The sequence below is a fragment of the Sorex araneus genome, chromosome X, assembly GCF_027595985.1.
Source record: "Sorex araneus isolate mSorAra2 chromosome X, mSorAra2.pri, whole genome shotgun sequence".
Taxonomy (NCBI): Eukaryota; Metazoa; Chordata; class Mammalia; order Eulipotyphla; family Soricidae; genus Sorex; species Sorex araneus.
The window spans coordinates 303,477,187-303,497,602 of record NC_073313.1 but is presented as its reverse complement, the minus strand read 5'-3'; the positions used below and the strand labels follow the sequence as shown (position 1 = coordinate 303,497,602).

The following is a 20,416-nucleotide window of genomic DNA, read 5'->3' as shown; positions in this document are numbered from 1 at the left end:
TATCAACCCCTTATCTGATGGGTATTGTGTAAATATCCTTTCCCATTCTGTAGATAGTCTTTGTATTTTGGTCACTGTATCTTTTGCGGTTCAGAAGCTTTTTAGTTTAATGTAGTCCCATTTGTTGATCTCTGTTTCTACTAGATTGCTTAGTTCCGTGTCATCTTTGAAGATACCTTTATCTTCAATATCGTGGAGGGTTTGCCGACCTTATCTTCAATGTACCTTATGGTTTGTGATCTGATGTTGAGGTCTTTAATCCATTTTGATCTGACTTTTGTGCATGGTGTCAGGTTGAGGTCTAAGCCCATTCTTTTACATGTGGTTGTCCAGTTGTGCCAGCACCATTTGTTAAAGAGGCTTTCCTTGCTCCACTTCACATCTCTTGCTCCCTTATCAAGGATTAGATGATCGTACATTTGAGGTTGTGTGTAGGGATATTCCACCCTATTCCATTGGTCTTCAGCTCTGCCTTTGTTCCAGTACCATGCTGTTTTAATTGTTATCGCTTTGTAGTAGAGTTTAAGGTTGGGGAGGGTGATGCCTCCCATCATCTTTTTCCCAAGAATTGTTTTAGCTATCCGTGGGCATTTATTGTTCCATATAAATTTCAGGATTTCTTGATCCATTTCTTTGAAGAATGCCATGGGTATCCTTATAGGGATTGCGTTAAATCTGTATAATGCTTTGGGGAGTATTGCCATTTTGACAATGTTTATTCTCCCTATCCATGAGCAGGGGATATGTTTCCATTTCCTCATGTCTTCTTTTATTTCATGGAGTAGTGTTTTATAGTTTTCTTTGTAGAGGTCCTTTACTTCTTTAGTTAAGCTGATTCCAAGGTATTTGATTTTCTGGGGCACGATTGTGAACGGGATTGCTTTTTTCATGTCCCTTTCCTCTGTCTCATTGTTTGCATATAGGAAGGCCATGGATTTTTGGGTATTGATTTTATAGCCTGCGACTTTACTGTACAGGTCAATTGTTTCTAAGAGTTTCTTACTAGAGCTTTTAGGCTTCTCTAGGTATAGTATCATATCGTCTGCGAATAGTGAGAGCTTGATTTCTTCCTTTCCGATCTGAATCCCCTTAATGATGATCAACTTTTTAAATCACGGTGTTTTTAATAAAAATAAAATAAAATAAAGTAAAGTAAGATAAATAAAATGCAGGGAGGTTGAAGGAGCCGTCGGGGCAGATGTTTGGTGTTTCTTTCCTGTGGCTCCTCCTGGCCTGTCCTGCTCACAGGCTCCTGCAGGGGGCGTCGGGCACAGCGGAATGTGCCTGTTGCGTTTGGAAGGAGGCCTGGTCAGGTAGGGCTGAGTGGGGCAGAGACTGCACACACCAAGCTGAGAAGGTGCAACATAGGGTACCAGCCACACCTCCCTGGCTGCCTGAGTGGGCCGGCAGTCCCAAAGGGAGTGCTCAACCGAAGGCAAGAGGTTTTGGGAAATGGACAGGAGGATCTTATATCAGTAGCATGATTTTTAGGAAGATGGTAAGGAGAGGAGGTAGAGAGATAGTGAAAGGGTTAAGTTGTTTGCCCTTAACCCTGTTTGATTCCAGCATGGTTCCTGAGCTCTGCTGGGAGTGATTCCTGAGCACTGCTGGGTGTGGCCAAAACTAGAAAAGGAAAAAAAAAAGATAAAGGGAAGAGGAAGATTTCTTTGTAAATCTTTTTGAAATAATTTGATTTCAAAAGGAAGAGGAAGATTTCCTTGTCTTTTTGAAATCATTTGGAAATGCAGTAATCTCATTTTGGGGGCGAACATCTTAGGATGGGACAAAAATAACAACTGCCGGTTATGTTACGGAGGGTGAGGACTCTCCAAAGGTCATTGAGAGGCTACTGGAAGTCAGAGAAGCAGGGAGGGGAGCCATCCTGAGCTGTTGGACTAAGCTGAACTGGGTTCAGTTCCTGGGTAGAGGAGGCAGCATGAATCCAACAGACAGGGAGAGAGGGCTGACGGTTGGGAAATCACCACGGCGGTGGGGAGTGAAGTGTGACAGCCTCGCCAACCGAGTATGTGCTGCAAGGCCCACTCCTGAGTGTCCTGGCCTTGGTGGCAGAGCGCTAAGCTGTCAGATGAAATATTGGCTACTGTGTCACAGACTCTAGGGAAACTTTGCCAGTGCAGGCAACATTGGAGAAAGCAAGAGGTGAAAAGAAAATAAGAGATAATGAAAACTTAAATGACATTCCAAAACCAGTTGAATTATATAGAAAAAACACATATTTGGAATCATAATTATTAAATCCTAATAATAATGATGGAAAATATTGTCAGTGTTTGGTTCCCCCCCCCCACCCCGGTGATGTTCCAGGGCTGCTACTGGCTCAGTGCTTGTGGTGGGGAGGGAGAGGGGTCACTTCTGGCTATTCCTGGGGATCATGCAGTGCCAGGCATCAGACCCAGCCCTCCTGTATAAAGCATGTCCCTCAGCCCATTGAGCTTTCTCTCCAGTCCTGTAAAATTTTTTATTAAACAATCATCTGTGAATCAAGCAAGTGAAATCCAAGAATGAGTTATGCAAAGATATGGTCTCTCTATAAATACATGACATCAAACATGATCATGTAAGTGGGATAAGAGTACTTTTTAAAATAGTCTAGGACTTTTTTGGGGTTCACTTTAGTATAAATATATATTTATTTTAACTTGAGTTGCAGAGAATGACATATGGTTTGAAAAGGTAGGAGACCCCAAGAATGATTTGTCATACTTGACCCATTTCTTCAGTGTCTTGACTCTCTAGGTTGGGTGATGGGATGATAAAACTTAGCCACTTCATGAATAATTCTGTTGCTCCTCATTTCCCCCTCTACATTCTGTCGTAGGTTCCCAATTTTATTAATGCCACACTCCCACCTCAAGAGCGCATCACAGCTCAGGAAATTGACAGCTACTTCCGCCGGGAGCTTATCTACAAGCGCAATGAGCGGATGGGCAAGCGGGTGAAGGCTCTTTTGGAGGAGTTTCCTGACAAAGGCTTCTTCTTTGCCTTTGGAGCTGGTGAGTTGCAAAGTTACCTCTGCTGAGATGCTGGGCTCTGTTCCATTTCCAAGAAGGGAATGCCAGGGTGGCCCCCTGGTGAGAGGTGAGATGAGGGACACCTTTGACTTAGTTGTGTTGTAGAGTAGCTCCAAATGGTGTTGGAGCATGGTTGCTACTTGTATGGAAGGGTTGGTGCCTGGGATTTCAACACAACTATTATTCTACCTTGGGCTCAGGATACATCCCCAACCTCGGAAGACATTGCATTCTCTTCTGAATACAACATATTTTATAAAAAAATAAACTGTATTGTTATTGTATTGTTATTGAGGTAATGAAATTATAATGCTTCAGTGTTTGTTTTTTTCTTTTTTTTTGGTTTACAATGTTACTGCATCTCCACAACTATCAAAGTGCCGAAGACCCATCACTGCTGTCCAGTATCACTTCTGTCTGCTACTCCCTCCCCTTCTGCCAGCCCTTCTTTTTTTTTTTTCTTTTTGGGTCACACCCAGCAATGCTCAGGGGTTACTCCTGGCTCTGCACTCAGGAATCACCCCTGGTGGTGCTCAGGGGACCATATGCAATGTGGAAATTGAACCCAAGTTGGCTGTGTGCAAGCAAATGCCCTACCCGCTGTGCTATTGCTCCAGCCCCTTTTCACTTTTTTAAAAAAAGAATAATTTTTATTAAGAACACCATGATTTACAGGGGCTGGAGCAATAGCATAGTGGATAGGGTGTTTGCCTTGCATGCGGCAGACCCGGGTTCAATTCCCAGCATCCCATATGGTCCCCTGAGCACCGCCAGGAGTAACCCCTGTGCGTTGCCGGGTGTGACCCAAAAAGCAAAAATAAATAAATAAAGTTTATCTAAAAAAAACATGACTTACAAAGTTGTTTAAAGCATTTAGTGTTCCAACACCACCAGTGTGACTTTCTCTACACCAATATCCCTAGTTTCCCTCCCAATTCCAACCTGCTCCCTTAAGCACATAACAAATTTACTTTATATTGCATATTCCAACAAAACTTTAAGAAATGGCAAATAGAATGGTCACAAAATAAACTAATAAGAGCCAATTTGTGATTACTGTGTGATTTCAGCCTATGTAAATTATAAAATTAAAACTATTTAGTACAATATAATAAAATGCCTATATCGTTTACATACATACATTTTCAACTTTGGAAGCTAAAAGTTTGGAAGTTAAATTTTACTTTATACTTGGATCTCCTTATGGTAATAATCATGTCTCACCTGTTATTAATAAAACTTTTAAAGCAATTTTGTTTTAATATGTTACGGAATTTATGTGAAATAAGTAAAGCCTCCATATGTAAATTTCCCCCCATATTTTACATAAACACTGGCTTACAAAGCTGTTCATGATGATTTGTTATAGGCATTCAAGATTGCAATCACACCACCATCACACCTTCCCTACACCATTGCCTCCAAGTTTCCCTATCACCCCTTAAGCCTGCCCCTAAATGGGTCCTCAGTAATTTATTTTATATTGCTGTTATCAATAATTTGTTAACAGAATGATCAAAAAATGTTTCCTTAGAGAAAAATTAGTGTAAATTGTTGTATTGCACAATAGAGACATTAAGTCCTTGTATGAGAGATTGCTAAGATATTGTTATAGGTTAAGCCTTCTGTGTTTATGTTTTGTTAATTGAGATTGGTTGCCTTCAACATTATATCCCATCCAGTCTTGTGTTACTGCTGGTTTTTCAGTGTTGTAGTTTGAGATGTTGTATGGCTACAAATGTAGCCATGTGTTCCAGGAATTTCAGAATTTTTAATGGGGTGGTACAGCTGGAGTTAAATTTTTAACTGGGTGGCAGCTTTGGAGTATGGACATGACTGCCAATGTATCCAGAAGTATAGAGAAGTGGGGATAGGTAGCCCATCCCTGACTCCGAGAAAGCCTGGAGATTTCAGTCACAAAGCCCGCATCTATGATTGTTCTCAGCAGGTTAATTTCTTGGTAAGGTTCATCTCATGGGCTTTTTTGGAGGTGGAGGGCGGGGGGGGGGGAATAAATTCTTTTGTAATAATAATTCATTGTAAGTGATTTTTTACCCAGCTCTGTACCCTCCAGAATTAAGGGCAGAAGGACTAGTTCTAGGCTGGCTGCTTTCAGTTTCTCTACTGACTTCATAAACTTGGTCATATCCCTTAGTTTTTTTTTAAAAAAAAACCAAATAAAATAACAGGTAAATGCAGAATGGCAGAGTGATCAAGTAAAATCTCCTGATCATCAACTTAATTGCATCACAAAATCCCCCTCCCCTCACTCTCCACCTCCAATATGACATTCACAAAGTTCCAGGGGTTAGGATACAGATGCATTTTGGGGGGGACCATTAATCAGACTCTGACATCTGAAAACTAAAGTAACATTCCATATTAATGGAATAAAGGGCAAGAACCACATAATCATCTTAGTAGAGGCAGAAAAAACATTAGATAAAAGCACCATTGAACAGTATTTACGAAGCTTTAAGTAAACAGAAAGTGAGGAGAAGCCACTGAGCACCACTGGGTGTGACCTAGCCTCCCACTTTCCTTTTTATTTATTTTGCTTTTGGGTCACACCCAGCAGTGCTCAGCGATCAATTCCCTCCAAACCTCTCAAACCACCAATCCTTGACAATGAGAGAGGCAGTACTGGGCTGAATCCCTACCATAAAGACCTACCTCAACCTTTACAATATTTTCTTTAAGACAGAGTGTAGATATATCTTTGCTTTTTTATTAAAAAAAAGGAATAAAAAAGTAAAATGGCTTGGAGGTTAGGGTTTCCAGACATGGTGACTTCTGCTAAATGTTTGTTTTTAATAACATTTATTACCACTTATACTTTACTATTTATTTATTTATTTATTATTAATAGATCACTGTGGGTAGTTACAAACTTACGAACTTTCATGTTTACATTATAGTTATACAATGATCATTTGCCTATCCCTCTACCAGTGCCCATTCTCCCCCACCAATGTTCCCAGCATCCCTCCCACCACCCCCGCACCATCCTCCACCACCCCACCCACCTCAGAGGCAGGGCATTCCTTTTATTTTCTCTCCTTTTGGGTGTTGTGGTTTGCAATAGAGATATTAAGGGGATATCGTGTTCAGTCTACAATCTACTTTCGGCATGCATCTTTTAACCCGAATGCGTCCATGAATTATAATTTTTATAATATATTTATATTATAATTCTTTATATTTATTAAATTTATTTTTATTTTATATAAACTTGTACATTATATACAAATTTAATAAATATAAATTTATATTTATATATAATTTTATATATTTACATATAAAGTTATATTTATTAAACCCATATATAATATGAGTTAATATTTATAAACTTGTAGTTTATAAATTATAAACTGTGATATACAGTACTGTTAGTAATAGTTTCTCATTTGTTGTTCAGTTTTAATCATGGGTAGGCTGGAGGGACTCAGAGGTGGCTGAAGCAAATGATAGCACTGAGACAGAAGACTGGGGTTGGGTGTGCAGTGGCTGTGTGGCCGACCCTCACCTCTCGCTCTCGGCTATCACCCTGTCCCACAGGACTGAAGCTCTGTGGAATGGACTGGGCTGGGCAGAAAGGCCAAAGTTGGCCGGTTTCTGCTTGGCCCTGGGGTGTGTCTGTGACACTGTGGTTGTGAGAGTATCGGAACCTCGCTGCCTTTCTGATCCCCTTTCTTACCGCAGGTCATTTCCTGGGCAACAACACGGTGCTCGATGTGCTGCGGCGCGAGGGCTATGAGGTAGAACACGCCCCTGCCGGACAACCCGTCAACAAGTAACCTTCCTGTGCTTCTATCCTGGGGGAGCTGCATGGGGCTGCCTGGGCCCAGAGTGGGCAAGATCCTGATTCGGCCCTACAGGCTGCCAGCATGGCCCTTACCCTCAGGACCAGTGGCCACTAAAAGGCCACACAGCTGCTGGCTCAGCTTAAAGCTTTAAGTTGAAGGCGCATAACCTGAAAGTCCTGTGCCTTTCTGTCTGGGCATTTGGGACATTTTCAGGGGGCAGATGGTGGAATAAGGCATCACATAAAGTCAGAGTGGTTGGGGTGCAGGGAGAGCTCCACCTTGGGGGGGAGGAACAGTACCCCTCTTTTTCTGTTTAACCTCCCTCCCTGCCTCCCTCCCACCCTTTGTAAATAGAATAACATTTGACATTGGTTTCTAACATTATCAACTTTCCAGACATGTGGACCTGTACATCAACATCTGTTTTTGTCTATGCCATCATGCAGTTAGAGTAGTTTTCATTCTATTTCTCTTTTCTGTGCCAAGACACCGTCTCTTCTGCCAAAAACTCAGGAGGCCCAGTGCCCTGCACTGCTTTCTTCTACCCTCTTCACTTTCTAGAACCCTTGTCTTTGTTCATACAGTTTCCTCTGCCTGGGGTTAACTCATTTCTTTTTTTTCTCATGGAGGAACCTTTGAGATTCAGTGCTTGTTTCACAGTTTCCTCCACTGTGCTGACCTGGGTTCACCTTTTTGCATGAAGCCATGACATTTGGTGTGTGCTTTCACAGTAGATCCTCATAGCTGAAAATCATGTGTGCTCCCTGAGGGTGATATTTACTGAAGTGTTTTTAGTGGTGATTATGCCTCCAGTGCTCCTAGATTTCCAAGAGAGCTCTTGTTTCCTTTGGAAATGAGAGGGTGATATGATAAGGACCTTGAGTGAGGGAAATGGTCACAACAAAGAAGTTGATGTAGAGAGGACGGCCAGGCTAGTCACTGGAAGAACTGTTTCCTTCTCCCTGACTTTATTTAGCAGCCATGTGATGATCCTTGATGGATGATTCTGATCCTATGAAACTTGAACCTGGGCAGGGGGGTCTGGGCAAGAAGTTTGCTAAATGGCCTATCTTAGCCCCCTGAGTTTTGGGGTGGTTAGTGTTAGGAACATAGAGAAGGGTATGTGTTAGACTTAGGAAAAGACTACTACTCTACCTTGTCTGTAGGATGGAGTGCTTAGGAAATGCTCTGTTGCAAAATTACTCTTCCCAGGGCAGAGAAAAGGAAGAGATGGGGGTCCTATCAGTCTGATTCTGAAGGTTCAGTCATTTCCTACTGTACCCCCTTTCTTCCCAGGATATTTTTTTTCTTGGTCCAAATGACCAATTAGATTAAAATTAAAATGTTGGTAGGACTGAATTCTCCTTATGGAGTTTGTGGGAGGTCACTAATTATTTGCCTTTTCCAACTTACAAAGACTATTCACATTCTTTGTCAAATTCTTTTGTGTTTCAAACTTCAAAGCCTACAACATTGTATCTCTCACTGACCTCAGAAAGGTTCTCTGGCTTTGAGGATTCAGAGGATAAGACTGGACCTTCTGATAAGACTGGAATCAGAGGGTCGGGGATTATTCCTCATCTCATGGTACTAAATCACATCTGCAAAATTCCTTTTACCATGCAAAGCAACATATTCAAAGACTCAGGGGATTAAGTAAGATGTGAGCATTTTGGGAAGGGGCAGTGGTCATTTTTCTGCTAGCCCACTGATGCCAGTGAAGATCTAGTGAATGTCTTTGGCCAAGTGGGATGATTCAGAGTCCCTGTCAGTCCTGCTGTGGTACATACAATGTCACTCTTCCCCAGATAGAAGAAATGGGAGAAGGCAAGGCATGTAAAGTGGGTACTATCTATGCACTCAGCCCTGTGCAAAAGTCTGGAACGTGGGCTGTTTTAAACCTCCCAGGAACCTGGTGAGAGAGATCAACTTTACAGACACAACACAGGCCTAGAGAAGTCAATTATCCTTATCCAAGGCTCTCTTTCCTCCTATGTCCTCTTCTGCACGCAAGCCCAAGAGAGAGGCCATGCTAGACCGGTGTTCTTTCTTGGAGCGTTCCATTCACTTAGCGGACTGAACTGCAGGCAGAAATAAGCAGGCTCACAATGAGAGGGTCCTATCTCGTGGCCCAACGATCATAGGTCAAAGCTTCATGAGTAATTTACCCGTGATGGGGTATTTAGGCCAGCCTAGAAGCTCTGAGATGAATTAGCTAAAATTTTCAGACCTGGCCATGCCTACTGCTAAGGCATGATCTGAGATCATGTGGTTTCCAAAAACTTTGTTTCTAGAAACGTCTTCCTGGTGACCACAGAGGTATTAATTGATTTCAACATTCTTCCCCCACCCATCCCCCCATCCTTTAAGAGTTACAATCATCTTTAAGTGACTTTCTAGGCTGGTGACCCACTGTTGCAGAAGGGCTGCGATTATATGCAGTTTAAAGAAACGCTGGATTTCCACTCCGAGGCTAGGCAGCTCGGAAAGTGTATGAGGGGGAAATCAAGGCACAGACTGGTCAGTTGTTAAGGTTGCTCAGGGAACCCTGCTCTCTTCAGGGTGCTTGAATTTCCGCATTATCTGACGGCTATGCGGGCCGAGGGGGGAAGGCGTCCCGTGGTGTACCCCAATTCCAAGCACGACCTTCCACCCCTGTTTCCAGAGAGAAGAGCAGCAGCGCCTCGTTGCTGCCCACTCCTGTGGCCTTTGACCCGGAAGTGGCCGCTCCGGATGCGCCGGCACCGGAAGCTGGGTCTGTGGCGCACGTGCGCGTGCCCCTGACCGAAAGTGGCGGCCTGGGCCTGCCGGAAGGGGCAGAGCGGAAGTTCCGGAAGAAGCGGAGGCGGCCGCCGCGGAGGCAGCGGCTGCGGCAGTTCAGTGACCTGTGGGTCCGACTAGAGGAAAGGTGAGGCGGGCGGACAGGAGAGTACTGGTGGGTTTTTTACCCCCCCCCTGTATGGATTCTCGTTGGGCTGGAGTGAAAGCACAGCGGTAGGGCGTTTGCCTTGCACTCGGCGGACCCGGGTTCGATTCCTCCGCCCCTCTTGGAGAGCCCGGCAAGCTACCAAGAGTATCGAGCCCACACAGCAGAGCCTGGCAAGCTACCCCTGGCGTGTTCCATATGCCAAACAGTAACAAGTCTCACAATGGAGACGTTACTGGTGCCTGCTCGAGCAAATCGATGAGCAACAGAATGACAGTGCTACAGTGACGAGTTCCAGTTAAGAGACAATTCATTCAGAATTCTAGTGCTCAGTGAGACTTTCAGAAGACTCTAACAGCTTCTTTGCCACGTACAGGGCATATAGGATGTGGCAGTTTACCTGAATGTATTCCTAAATAAGTGACTACTACCGCTCTGATTTTTCTAGTTGTAGCTCCAGTTACAGGTTGCTGACCACAAAGTTCATTTTCCAGACTTTCTCAACACAGATTAATTACAAGGACCTCTCCCCTCCCCCTAAGTCTTAGGGTGAATTGGGAAAGGGCCAGTTAAATGAGGAAACAGGCCATTCCTTGGTAAAAGTTTCTAGTTTTCTTTCCCAATACATCTTTTTTATTGAGAACTTCCATTTTTTATCCTGTGTTCCTTCCATTTTTTATCATGCTGTTCCTCAGGGGCAGCATGTTTTCCTTTGTTCGAGAACAGATCAAGGGAGGGACATAAACGAAGGGTCAGTGAAAGTAGAATGAGGGTCTTCAGTGAGGCTCAGTGGTTCCCAGAGTGCATGCTGGCACCACCCCACGTGCTGACTAGGATCCCTGAGGCACAACAAATTGGGCCATTCCAGCACGGTGCATCTGAGTGTGAGCACCACAAAAAGTGTGTCACCCACTTCCTCTCAGAACACTGCAGCCAGCATGTGAGAGCGCAGTAATCAGGTCCCCCTTCTCCAGTGGGAACCATAAGCAAAGTGGGAGTTTGGAGAGGCACATCTGAAGCGTGTGGCACGCCTCCCCCCTGACGAGAACAATATTTAAACTATGAGAGTGTCATGGGACCCCACAACCAAGTGTGAACCTCTGGTCCTGGCAACAGTGACAATGAGAAAGGGTCAAATGGAAAAAAAATATAGTTGGAAAGAAGGTTGTCAAGAGCTTGATTTTCAGTCCTTACCCCACTGCAATCAGGGACAGCCTTTACAGCTTTGAAGCTTTGAAGAACTAGAAGCTCTTCTCAAAAGTGTGTTTTTGTAGTTCAGCTGTGTCATAGAGAAAGTGTAGTGACTACAGGGTATTCTCAGAGAGACCTGGTGGTGGACCAGAGCTGGAAACAGGAGCCTGGTTTGCAGGGCTTACAGCCTCTGGAAGAACTACATCACAGAAGCTGGCCCAATTCAGTGTGACCCTTAATTTCACTGTTATGTTGGGTGCTGTGGCTTTGAGGTGAGGCAGCCCTCCCTTCATGGAACTCAGAGTTCAGGGATGGAGGGTAGGCACTGAAGTTGAGTTAGCTGCATGCAAAGGAACAGTAGGGTACACACGAAATATTGGAAATTATTGCTTAGAAGGGGTTGGGTGGGCCTGGGGGTGTTGCATAAAAGGCTCCCTGGAAGAAGGCATCTCTGGGTGGTGCTGAGTGGATGCCTGTAAAAGTGGAGTCCAATGAATAGAGCTCTGGTGTCTGCATCCACTGAGTCAGTGACTGGACTGGACTGGACTGGACTGGAGGATCCAGCACCAGCATAAGGTGCTTAGTACCTGCAGAGCATTTAACACATGTCAAATGAATGTGTTAATGCTTGAACAAGGGAAAGGAGTTCCAAGTAAAAGGAATAGTGTGAATGCATTGTGTTCATGTGAAGGGGACCATGATTAAGTAGTTTTGTTAGAGTTTAGAAGGTCCAGAAGGGTGGGGTGAGATGACTGAGAATCTTGGGTATAAGAGGGAAAGCCACTGAGAGGTCTGAAGCAGGCATGTGCTGTGTGATTTGTATTTATTTTTCATTTAAAATAAATTTGGGCCAGCACTAGCATTGCATAGGAGGCTCAGGGCTACTCCTAGAAATATGTAGCTGGGACCTGTGGACCTTATGGTTCAGTGTTCTGGTTCTCATTCTGGTGGTCTTTGGGGGCCTCAAATCCGGAACCTCACACATGATGTGCATGTGTGCCCTTACCCCTTAAGCTCCCTCTTCCTCCCCTTACTTTGTTGTTTCAAATGATCAGAAGGTGGCAGCCAAGTGGGAACTGGACACAGAAACAGAACCTGTAAGTGATCATTCCTGTAGTGGTGCCTGACCAGACTGTCTGTTCAAGCAGCCTTCGATGCTTTGAACTTTGTTCTGGCAGGACCTTCCCAGTCCTGTCCATTTCCTGTCAGGGTAACCGTGCATGGGATTGGGCACTTAATGTCTGAGCTGAACTGAAAGGTGAGTCCGAGTTCCTGACCTGTATGTTGCATGGTGTTCACAGCAGTCCCAAGCTGGAGTAGGGACGAGACAGAGACCAAGACGGGACGCTCCTGGTCTGGCTCTTCCTCTGGGAGGGTCCCTGCTTGAGATTGTCTAGAGGCTCATGACTAGCAACCTCGATCAATCACTCCCATCTAGTTTTACTAACCCCTAAACCAAGCTCGTGACAGTTACTTCTGGTGCTTATCTTAGTTCCTGCCTTGTTGCTGCTGTGATGATGAGGCCCCAGGCCCAGGGGCCCCTAACATGCTGAGCTCCGTTCTTGGTGAGAAAGGAGATGAAGGAATGGTGCAGGCATCTGGGGGCCTTGGAGTAGCCGGTGTCCAGTGCTGTGCCCTGAGACTCTTTTTCTTTGCCTCCTAGTGCTGTGGTCCCACAACTCCCAGTACCCGTTTTGGATGGGCACATCACCAGGCTGCAGCTCCCACACCATAGCCATCCTCGCCACAGTCAGATGGTGGCCAGCAGTGCCTGCCTGTGTCTCTGGACTCCTGGGTTCTGGATTCTGGTGCTGACTTTCCAAACTGACACACGGCTCTTGTAATGGTCAGAGGAGCCTTGGCCCACTGGACTTGAAGGATGACCATTCCCGCACTGCCATTCTGGTCTGGTCCTGATAGGCCCAAGCCAGAAGAAACGACAATAAAAGCCATCTTTGAGTCTTCTCTTTTCTGAAAGGACTTTGGGTTCTGCTACATTACTTGAGGTGTAAAGTTTTGTAACATAATGAGTTGCATGAAAGAATTGTAAATGATTTGTATGAAAATAATTAAATTTTGTGTATTTTCCTCTACAATGTATGTGTGTTATGTAAACTATTGCTTACATTCTGAATACTACTTTATTTTGGGCTTCACTACTAGACTTGGCTGCAGCAATGGTGGATCCTAATCCTTTGTCCTGGCTTTCCTTTTCCCTATTCACTTTGGTTTGGACACTGGGTATTCAGCCCAGGGCCATTGTTGGTCTTGTAGGTGAACAGAGCTTCGTCATGTGCATGTTAGCATGTTTTACCCACCTGCAGGTTAGTGGTTTTCTAACTCTTTTCTAACTCTTCCCATGCCTTGCTTGTTATTTGTTATTTATATGTTTATATCTTTTTCTTTTTCTTTTTTCTTTTTTTTTTTTTGCTTTTTGGTTCACACCCAGCGATGCACAGGGGTTACTCCTGGCTCTGTACTCAGGAATTACTCCTGGCGGTGCTCAGGGGACCATATGGGATGTTGGAATTCGAACCCGGGTCGGCTGCATGCAAGGCAAACGCCCTACCTGCTGTGCTATCACTCCAGCCCGTTTATATCTTTTGCAAATAAAACCTTTGTGGGAAATCTCAGAGCACAACTGCCCTAGTTGAGTCTGAAGTGGGAACAGGCTGTTCCTGCATAAGATACTGAAAGTTGTTTCAGGAACTAATAGATGTGAACCTTTCTGCATCTCTGCAATTTGTGTCTGTACAGGGATGAAGGTGAAGGTAGGCAGGTGGAGGTCAAATGGAGAGTTGGGTTAACACATTCACCTTGTTCTTCCAGCTCCCCGGAAGAGGATGGTGTGACTCTAGTCTGGAGGGCGACATCTACCTAACCGAAGGCTATATGGTTCTGTGTCTTGGCTCATGTCCTGACTGAAGAAACACAAACTTGTTTGCAGGCCCAACACACAGCTGCCTCATATTCACACCATTCCAGCAGTCTTGCCTTGATATGGCAGGGGTTCAGATGCTCCTCACTGGGACTTGCCATATTTTACACAAGTTCGTCCCCATATCAAAGAGGAAAATTCCTGTGCACTGGGACGGGGCTAAACTGCACTTTGGGTGAAAGTATAAACTTGTTATTGAGGCTCCTGTGAGATAAGGAATGTAGCACCACGGGCCAAGATATTAACTTGCACATTTGCTCCATTCATTTTTGAAGTCTCTGTACCAACCTCAGCTATGGAGCCCTGGCACCAGAAGACAGAAGTGTGCACTGGCCTTTCAGTCAGTGCGATGGGGAGGGAATCCATGTGAGTAGGAAGTGCTGGGATCTGACTCTGCCCAATGGGTTCACCAAGTAACTGCTAGGAGTTGCTTGGCTCTCAAAAGGGGGTGGGGAAGTGAGTTTATGAAGTGGAGCTATCAGGGCATGGAAACAACTCAATGTCCAGTGACAAAGGTATGTGATATATAAAAAATGGAATATTATACAGCTATGAGAAGGTAAAATGCAGTTTGCTGCAGTGTGCACAGAACTGGAGGCCACCATGTAAAAATAAATTAGAGGGAGAACCTGAATTACCAGATGATCTCACTCATCTTGGGTATCTGAGAGGCAATACAAGGGGCTAAACAATATTGAACAATGACACACCCTTGGATTTGGATGTCAAAACTCAGATTACTAAACTGTGGTGGGAGAGATAGGCCCAAGCCAGGGGGGAAGTAAGAGATGACTGGAAATAACAAGAACAGAGGTGGAGGGCCATACATACTTTGGTGGTGGTGAGGGTGCAGTAATTTTGTACATCAAAACCATAAACAATAACACTAATGTAACCACATGTTACCTAAATTCTAATAAAATGAGAAATGGGGCTGACACCACTGCTTTCACATCAGAGCTTGAATTGTCAACTGAATATTTTAATGTTAGAATGTAAAAGAAATTAAAGCTACATTTTGCCACACTTATAAAAAGAGTAGAAGAAACAGTCTTGCTCACGTGGATGTTAAGGCCACATGCTGACCAGCTGCCTGTCTCAGCACTGAAGGGATTTTTTTACTCATTCAGCTGGCAGAGCAAAGCTGATCCCTTGGCTATCCAGTAATCGTTGGGCCGCTTGGAGGGTAAGAGGATGGTCACTACAAAATTAGTTGAATGACCTAGTTAAGGATACAGGGGGAAAATAAGGAGAGTTATTAAAGGAAAATCCTTTGTTACAAAGAGCACTGTTCTAAGAGTCAAGGCACCTGGGTGTCAGATCTCTTTCCACTAATATTTCAAAATCTATGGGAAACAGTCCTCTAGTAGTTCACTTTTCTTAGGGGCCACATCTGGCAGTGCTTGGAAATCACTCCTGGAGGGGCTCAGGGCACCATATTGGGTCACTGGGGATTGAACTTGGGTTGGCTGCATGCAAGTATTCTCAACTTCTATATTATTTCTCTGTCCCTGTAGTTTTATTATCTACAGCACTACAGTAGTTTTTTTTTTTTTTTGCTTTTTGGGTCACACCCGGCGATGCACAGGGGTTACTCCTGGCTCTACACTCAGGAATTACTCCTGGCGGTGCTCAGGGGACCATATGGGATGCTGGGATTCGAACCCGGGTCGGCCGCGTGCAAGGCAAACGCCCTACCCGCTGTGCTATCACTCCAGCCCCACTACAGTAGTTTTTAGGCACCACTGTAGTTTTATTATCTACAAAATAAAGACATTGGGAAAAAATGACCCTTTAGGACTAGTTCTGCTTTGACTTTATACAAACTCTGCAGTTCATGTAGTGTTATGCTGTGCAGCATATTTTAATTAGTACCACTTGTTACTCTTGTCAATAAAAGCTGATCTGTTGTAATTTTAGCCAGATTAAGAAGACATGATTCAATTAAAAAACAGGCTAAGGACTTGTACACTTAATCAAGAGAAGACATAAATAAGCATAAAAAGGATGGGTTAATATCATTAGGGAAATGCAAATTAGGGAGATATCACTATGTTTTTTTTGGGGGGGGTTGGGGCCATATCCAGGGTGCTCAGAGCTTATTCCTGGCTCTGTGCTCAGTGGTCACTGCTAGAGGTGCTTGGGGGACCATATGTGGTGCTAGGGATCAGCCACGGTCAGTGGCATGCAAGGCAAGCCCTTTACCCCTGTACTATTATCTCTCCAGTCCTGAGATGTTACTATTTATCTTTCTTGATTTATTTATCTGTGCACCCACTGACCTGCCTTCCACTGCTATACTATCCCTTCAACCTTTGTGAAAGTTCTTAAACAAGGACTAAAATGACTGGAAAATCAGTTCTGGGAAATTATCAGCCATTGTTGCTTCAAGTGTTATTATTCTCCCTATATTCTTCCAGATTATCCTGTAGATAGATGTTGGGAAAGTGGGCTTTTTAAACAGTGTTACTTTAGCTTTTTAGAAATTGTATTGTGCTATATTTTTAGGAATTCCACCAGCTAATTTTCTTTGCTCACTCTTAACTGTCTACATTAAATTTTATTTGTTGATAAGGTTTCCTTTCCATCTGGCTCCTTTTTTTCGGGAATTGTGTCTCAGGTTTTGGTCCACTCAGATTTCCTTCTCTTGGTGGCATGGCTTTCTATTTATTAGTTGTTAAGATTTATTGTCTATCACAAGTCTCAGTAGATTTGGAGAGGAATTGAGAGACAGTTTTCTCAATAGCCCAACTTTCAAAATTAGAAGTCAGTGCTTAACAAACCATTTTCTACTTATTAAGCTGAGCGAAGTAAGCATTAGCTTTATTATGCTCCACTCAATATTAAGAGAAAGAGTTTATAATATATTAAGCCTAGCCAACTCCCTTCACATACTTAAGTTGAGTGCCTGGAATCTGACTGGACTCTGCATTTGGTTGTTCTTGGTTCTAGTCTCAGAACATCCTCACCTGTAGTTGAGAGCGTGCCTGCTCGAGCCCCAGTTTTATAAAGTGGGGAGTGGTATAGTGTTGGGTTTGGCTCGTAGTTCTGTTGAGGTTCAAAGTGTACCACCGGTAGCATTGGATTCATCTGTCCAGGCAATGCATCTTCTATCACCATATTCTTGTTGTCCCATCGGGAAGCATCCATGAATATCCCATGAACAAGAACACCATCCTCAGGACGGGGCAGCTGAAAGCCAGAAATTTAAAGGTGAGATGAGAAGAGGGTAGATACTTTGGGCCAAATCCTATGTTTCATGTCCTTATAATGTCAATTTTTGTTTTGGGGCCACCCCTGGTAATGCTCAGGGGACCATATGTGGTGCTGAGGATTGAGTCTGGGTCAGCCATATGCATGCAAGTGACTTAACTGCTGTACTATTTCTCTGAGCATGTGTTTGCATTCGTAAGTTTGCAGGGTATTCTGCTGCTGCTGGTCTGGAAGTCCCAGAAGAGGTTGTTCTTAAAGAACCTTTGCTCTAGAGAGGATAAACTGTGTTTAAAGAGCTCAATTCATGCATTTCTATTAGCTATGTACTGTGGTGGTATAATATGGGCTGTTAACCTACCCATTCTGCCAGGAGGCAGCTGAGTTAATGGTGTAGATAAATTCAGTGAGTACCTACATTGACAGGGAAACGCTAAGCAGAGTTTCATTTGCTACCATATTGAGGTTGGCCCCAGCCCCATTTTGCAGATGAAGATACTGAGGTGAAGACAGGTTAACAATTGCTGTAGAATATACTGAAGGGGAGAGGGAATACTGAATTTAAACTGAGATCTAATCCTAAAACCAGTTATTCACATTTGACTATATTGCCTCTGCAGTAATGAGAAAGTTACTGGAGGTGACTAAAGAAATAAAAACAGGACTGCGGCCGGAGTGATAGCACAGTGGGTAGGGTGCTTGCCTTGTATGTGGTGGATCCGGGTTCAATCCTTGGCATCCTGCTTGGTCTCCTAGCGCCACCAGGAGTAATTCCTTAGCACAGAGCCAGGAATAATCCCTGAGCATCTTTGAGTGTGACCCCAAAACAAAAACAAGCAACCCCCCCAACAAAAAAATCTAAAGCAATAAAAACAGCACTGTCAAAGAGATGGATGGGTTTAAAGCACTGGCCTTACTTATGCCAACTCCAGATCAATCCCCCTGTGTTGCATGTTCTCTGAGCACTGCTGAGAGTGATCTCTCAAGCACAGATCTAGGAGTAGCCTCCTAAGTACCACCGGGTATAACTCAATGGAACCCTAACCTCTGCATAAATACGAAAACCAAAAAAGCCAGCAATGCTGTAGTAGATGCGTATGTATGCATCAGTCAGTGTTCAGGGCTTACTCTTGGCTTTGCACTCAGAAATCACTCCTGGTAGAGCTCAAGGAACTATATAGGGTGCTGGGGATCAAACCTAGATTGACTGCATGCAAGGCCAGTACCCTACCCACTAAACTAATTTTCTGGCCCCACTTTCAAAATGCAAGAATCATTCTACTGATGTTGAGGTCTTTAATCCATTTTGATCTGACTTTTGTGCATGGTGTCAAGTCGAGGTCTAAGCCCATTCTTTTTGCAACATCAGACCACAATCTATAAAGTACATCGAAGACAAGGTTGGCAAAACCCTCCATGATATTGAAGCTAAAGGTATCTTCAAAGATGACACGCAACTGATCAACCAAATAGAAACAGAGATAAACAAATGGGACTGTATTAAACTAAGAAGGTTCTGCACAGCAAAAGATACAGTGACCAGAATACAAAGACAATCTACAGAATGGGAAAGGATATTCACCCAATACCCATCCGATAAGGGGTTGATATCAAGGGTATATAAGGCACGGTTGAATTCTAAAAGAAGAAAACATCCAACCCCATCAGAAAATGGGGCAAAGAAATGAACAGAAACTTTCCCAAAGAAGAGATACGAATGTCCAAAAAGCACATGAAAAAATGCTCTGCATCGCTAATCATCAGGGAGATGCAGATTAAAACAACCATGAGATACCACCTCACACCACAGAGATTGGCACACATCCAAAAGAATAAAAGCAACCGCTGTTGGTGAGGATGTGGGGAGAAAGGGGCCTTTCTACATTGCTGGTGGGAATGTTGACTGGTTCAGCCCTTTTGGAAAACAATATGGACGCTTCTCAAAAAATTAGAAATTGAGCTCCCATTTGGCCCAGCAATACCACTGCTGGAAATATATCCTGGAGAAGCAAAAAAGTATAGTCAAAATGACATCTGCACTTATATGTTCATTGCAGCTCTGTTTACAATAGCTAGAATCTGGAAAAAACCCGAGTGCCGGAGAACAGATGATTGGTTAAAGAAACTTTGTTACATCTATGCAATGGAATACTATGCAGCTATTAGAAAAGATGAAGTCATGAACTTTGCATATAAGTGGATCAACATGGAAAGCACCATGCTAAGTGAAATGAGTCAGAAAGAGAGAGACAGACATAGAAAGATTGCACTCATCTGTGGAATATAAAATAACAGAGTAGGAGACTAACACCCAAGAATAGTAGAAATAAGTACCAGGAGGTTGGCTCCATGGCTTGGAAGCTGGCCTCACATGCTGGGGGAAAAGACAGCTCAGAAAGAGAAGGGAACACCATGTAAAATGTCAATGGAGATCCCGCTCGGGAAGGGAGGTGCTTTTCTTGTGTGCTAAAGTGCTGAAAGTAGACTAGAGACTGAACATGATGGCCACTCAATACCTCTATTACAAACCAAAACACCCAAAAGGAGAGAGAGAACAAAAGGGAATGCCCTGCCACAGAGTGGGGTGGGGTGGGGGGGATGGGATTGGAGGGTGGGAGGGATCCTGGGTTTATTGATGGTGGAGAATGGACACTGGTGGAGGGATGGGTTCTCGAATGTTGTATGAGAGAAACACAAGCACGAAAATGTGTAAATCTGTAACTGTACCCTCACGGTGATTCACTAATTAAAAATAAATAAATAAATAAATAAATAAATAAATAAATAAATAAATAAATAAAAAGAATCATTCTACTTCAGACAGTTCCCAGCTTATTATAACCACGGGGGTAGCTTGTCTTGGGGCACGTGAGCCCCCATCTTGCCCTTCCCACTTCAGTCTATGTGGAAGGCAGTTTAAGTGTGGTTCAAGGGAGGATGATTGAAACTCTGATGAGTGGGACAGTGCTTTGCTATGATAACAGCGGAGGGGATGATACCTCTTGGTCCATGGGCAATTCTTGTCCGAACTGCACAGTCTTGGCGGCTTCTACAACAGCAGCTTGATCTCGATAGTGTGGAAGTACGTTGTACTTGAAGTTCAGCTCATCAATAGGTAAACTGTACTTTCGTGCATGATTCTGAAGGGTCCCTGAAAGTGTGACAATGAAAGTAAGAAAGATTAGTTCTTCCCAGACAATCATGACAGCCCAAACTAGCCCCCATGTGCCCCTCCTGGCTGCTCCCATATACACAACTTTCTCTCCGTTGAGAAAACTCAGCTGTTGCCTCCTGATTATGACTTAGCAGGAGA

At 43.8% G+C, this 20,416-nt stretch overlaps 2 protein-coding genes across 5 annotated transcripts in view; one reads left to right on the top strand and one right to left on the bottom strand.

Moving 5' to 3' along the window:
- Positions 1-13,172, top strand: part of TRABD2A (TraB domain containing 2A) — a 49,512-nt gene extending 36,340 nt beyond the window's left edge. The window contains exons 4-7 of one of the 4 annotated variants that reach the window (XM_004612017.2): positions 2,840-3,014; positions 6,735-6,825; positions 9,504-9,746; positions 12,619-13,172. In XM_004612017.2, coding sequence (XP_004612074.2) covers positions 2,840-3,014; positions 6,735-6,825; positions 9,504-9,746; positions 12,619-12,799 — 690 coding nt within the window. In that variant the 3' untranslated portion in view covers positions 12,800-13,172. Of the gene's footprint in view, positions 1-2,839; positions 3,015-6,734; positions 6,826-9,503; positions 9,747-12,618 lie in introns of those variants that run through there. The other 3 variants (XM_055122272.1, XM_055122271.1, XM_055122273.1) reach the window with 3 other exon arrangements.
- Positions 13,173-14,758: 1,586 nt separating this feature from the next.
- The window catches only part of DNAH6 (dynein axonemal heavy chain 6), a 210,701-nt gene continuing 205,043 nt past the window's right edge, over positions 14,759-20,416 (bottom strand). Inside the window, exons 75-77 of the mRNA XM_055122229.1 lie at positions 20,103-20,254; positions 16,863-17,085; positions 14,759-15,115 (exon numbers count right to left, since the gene is read on the bottom strand). Of these exons, the coding sequence (XP_054978204.1) occupies positions 15,012-15,115; positions 16,863-17,085; positions 20,103-20,254 (479 nt within the window). The 3' untranslated portion in view covers positions 14,759-15,011. The remainder of the gene's footprint in view (positions 15,116-16,862; positions 17,086-20,102; positions 20,255-20,416) is intronic.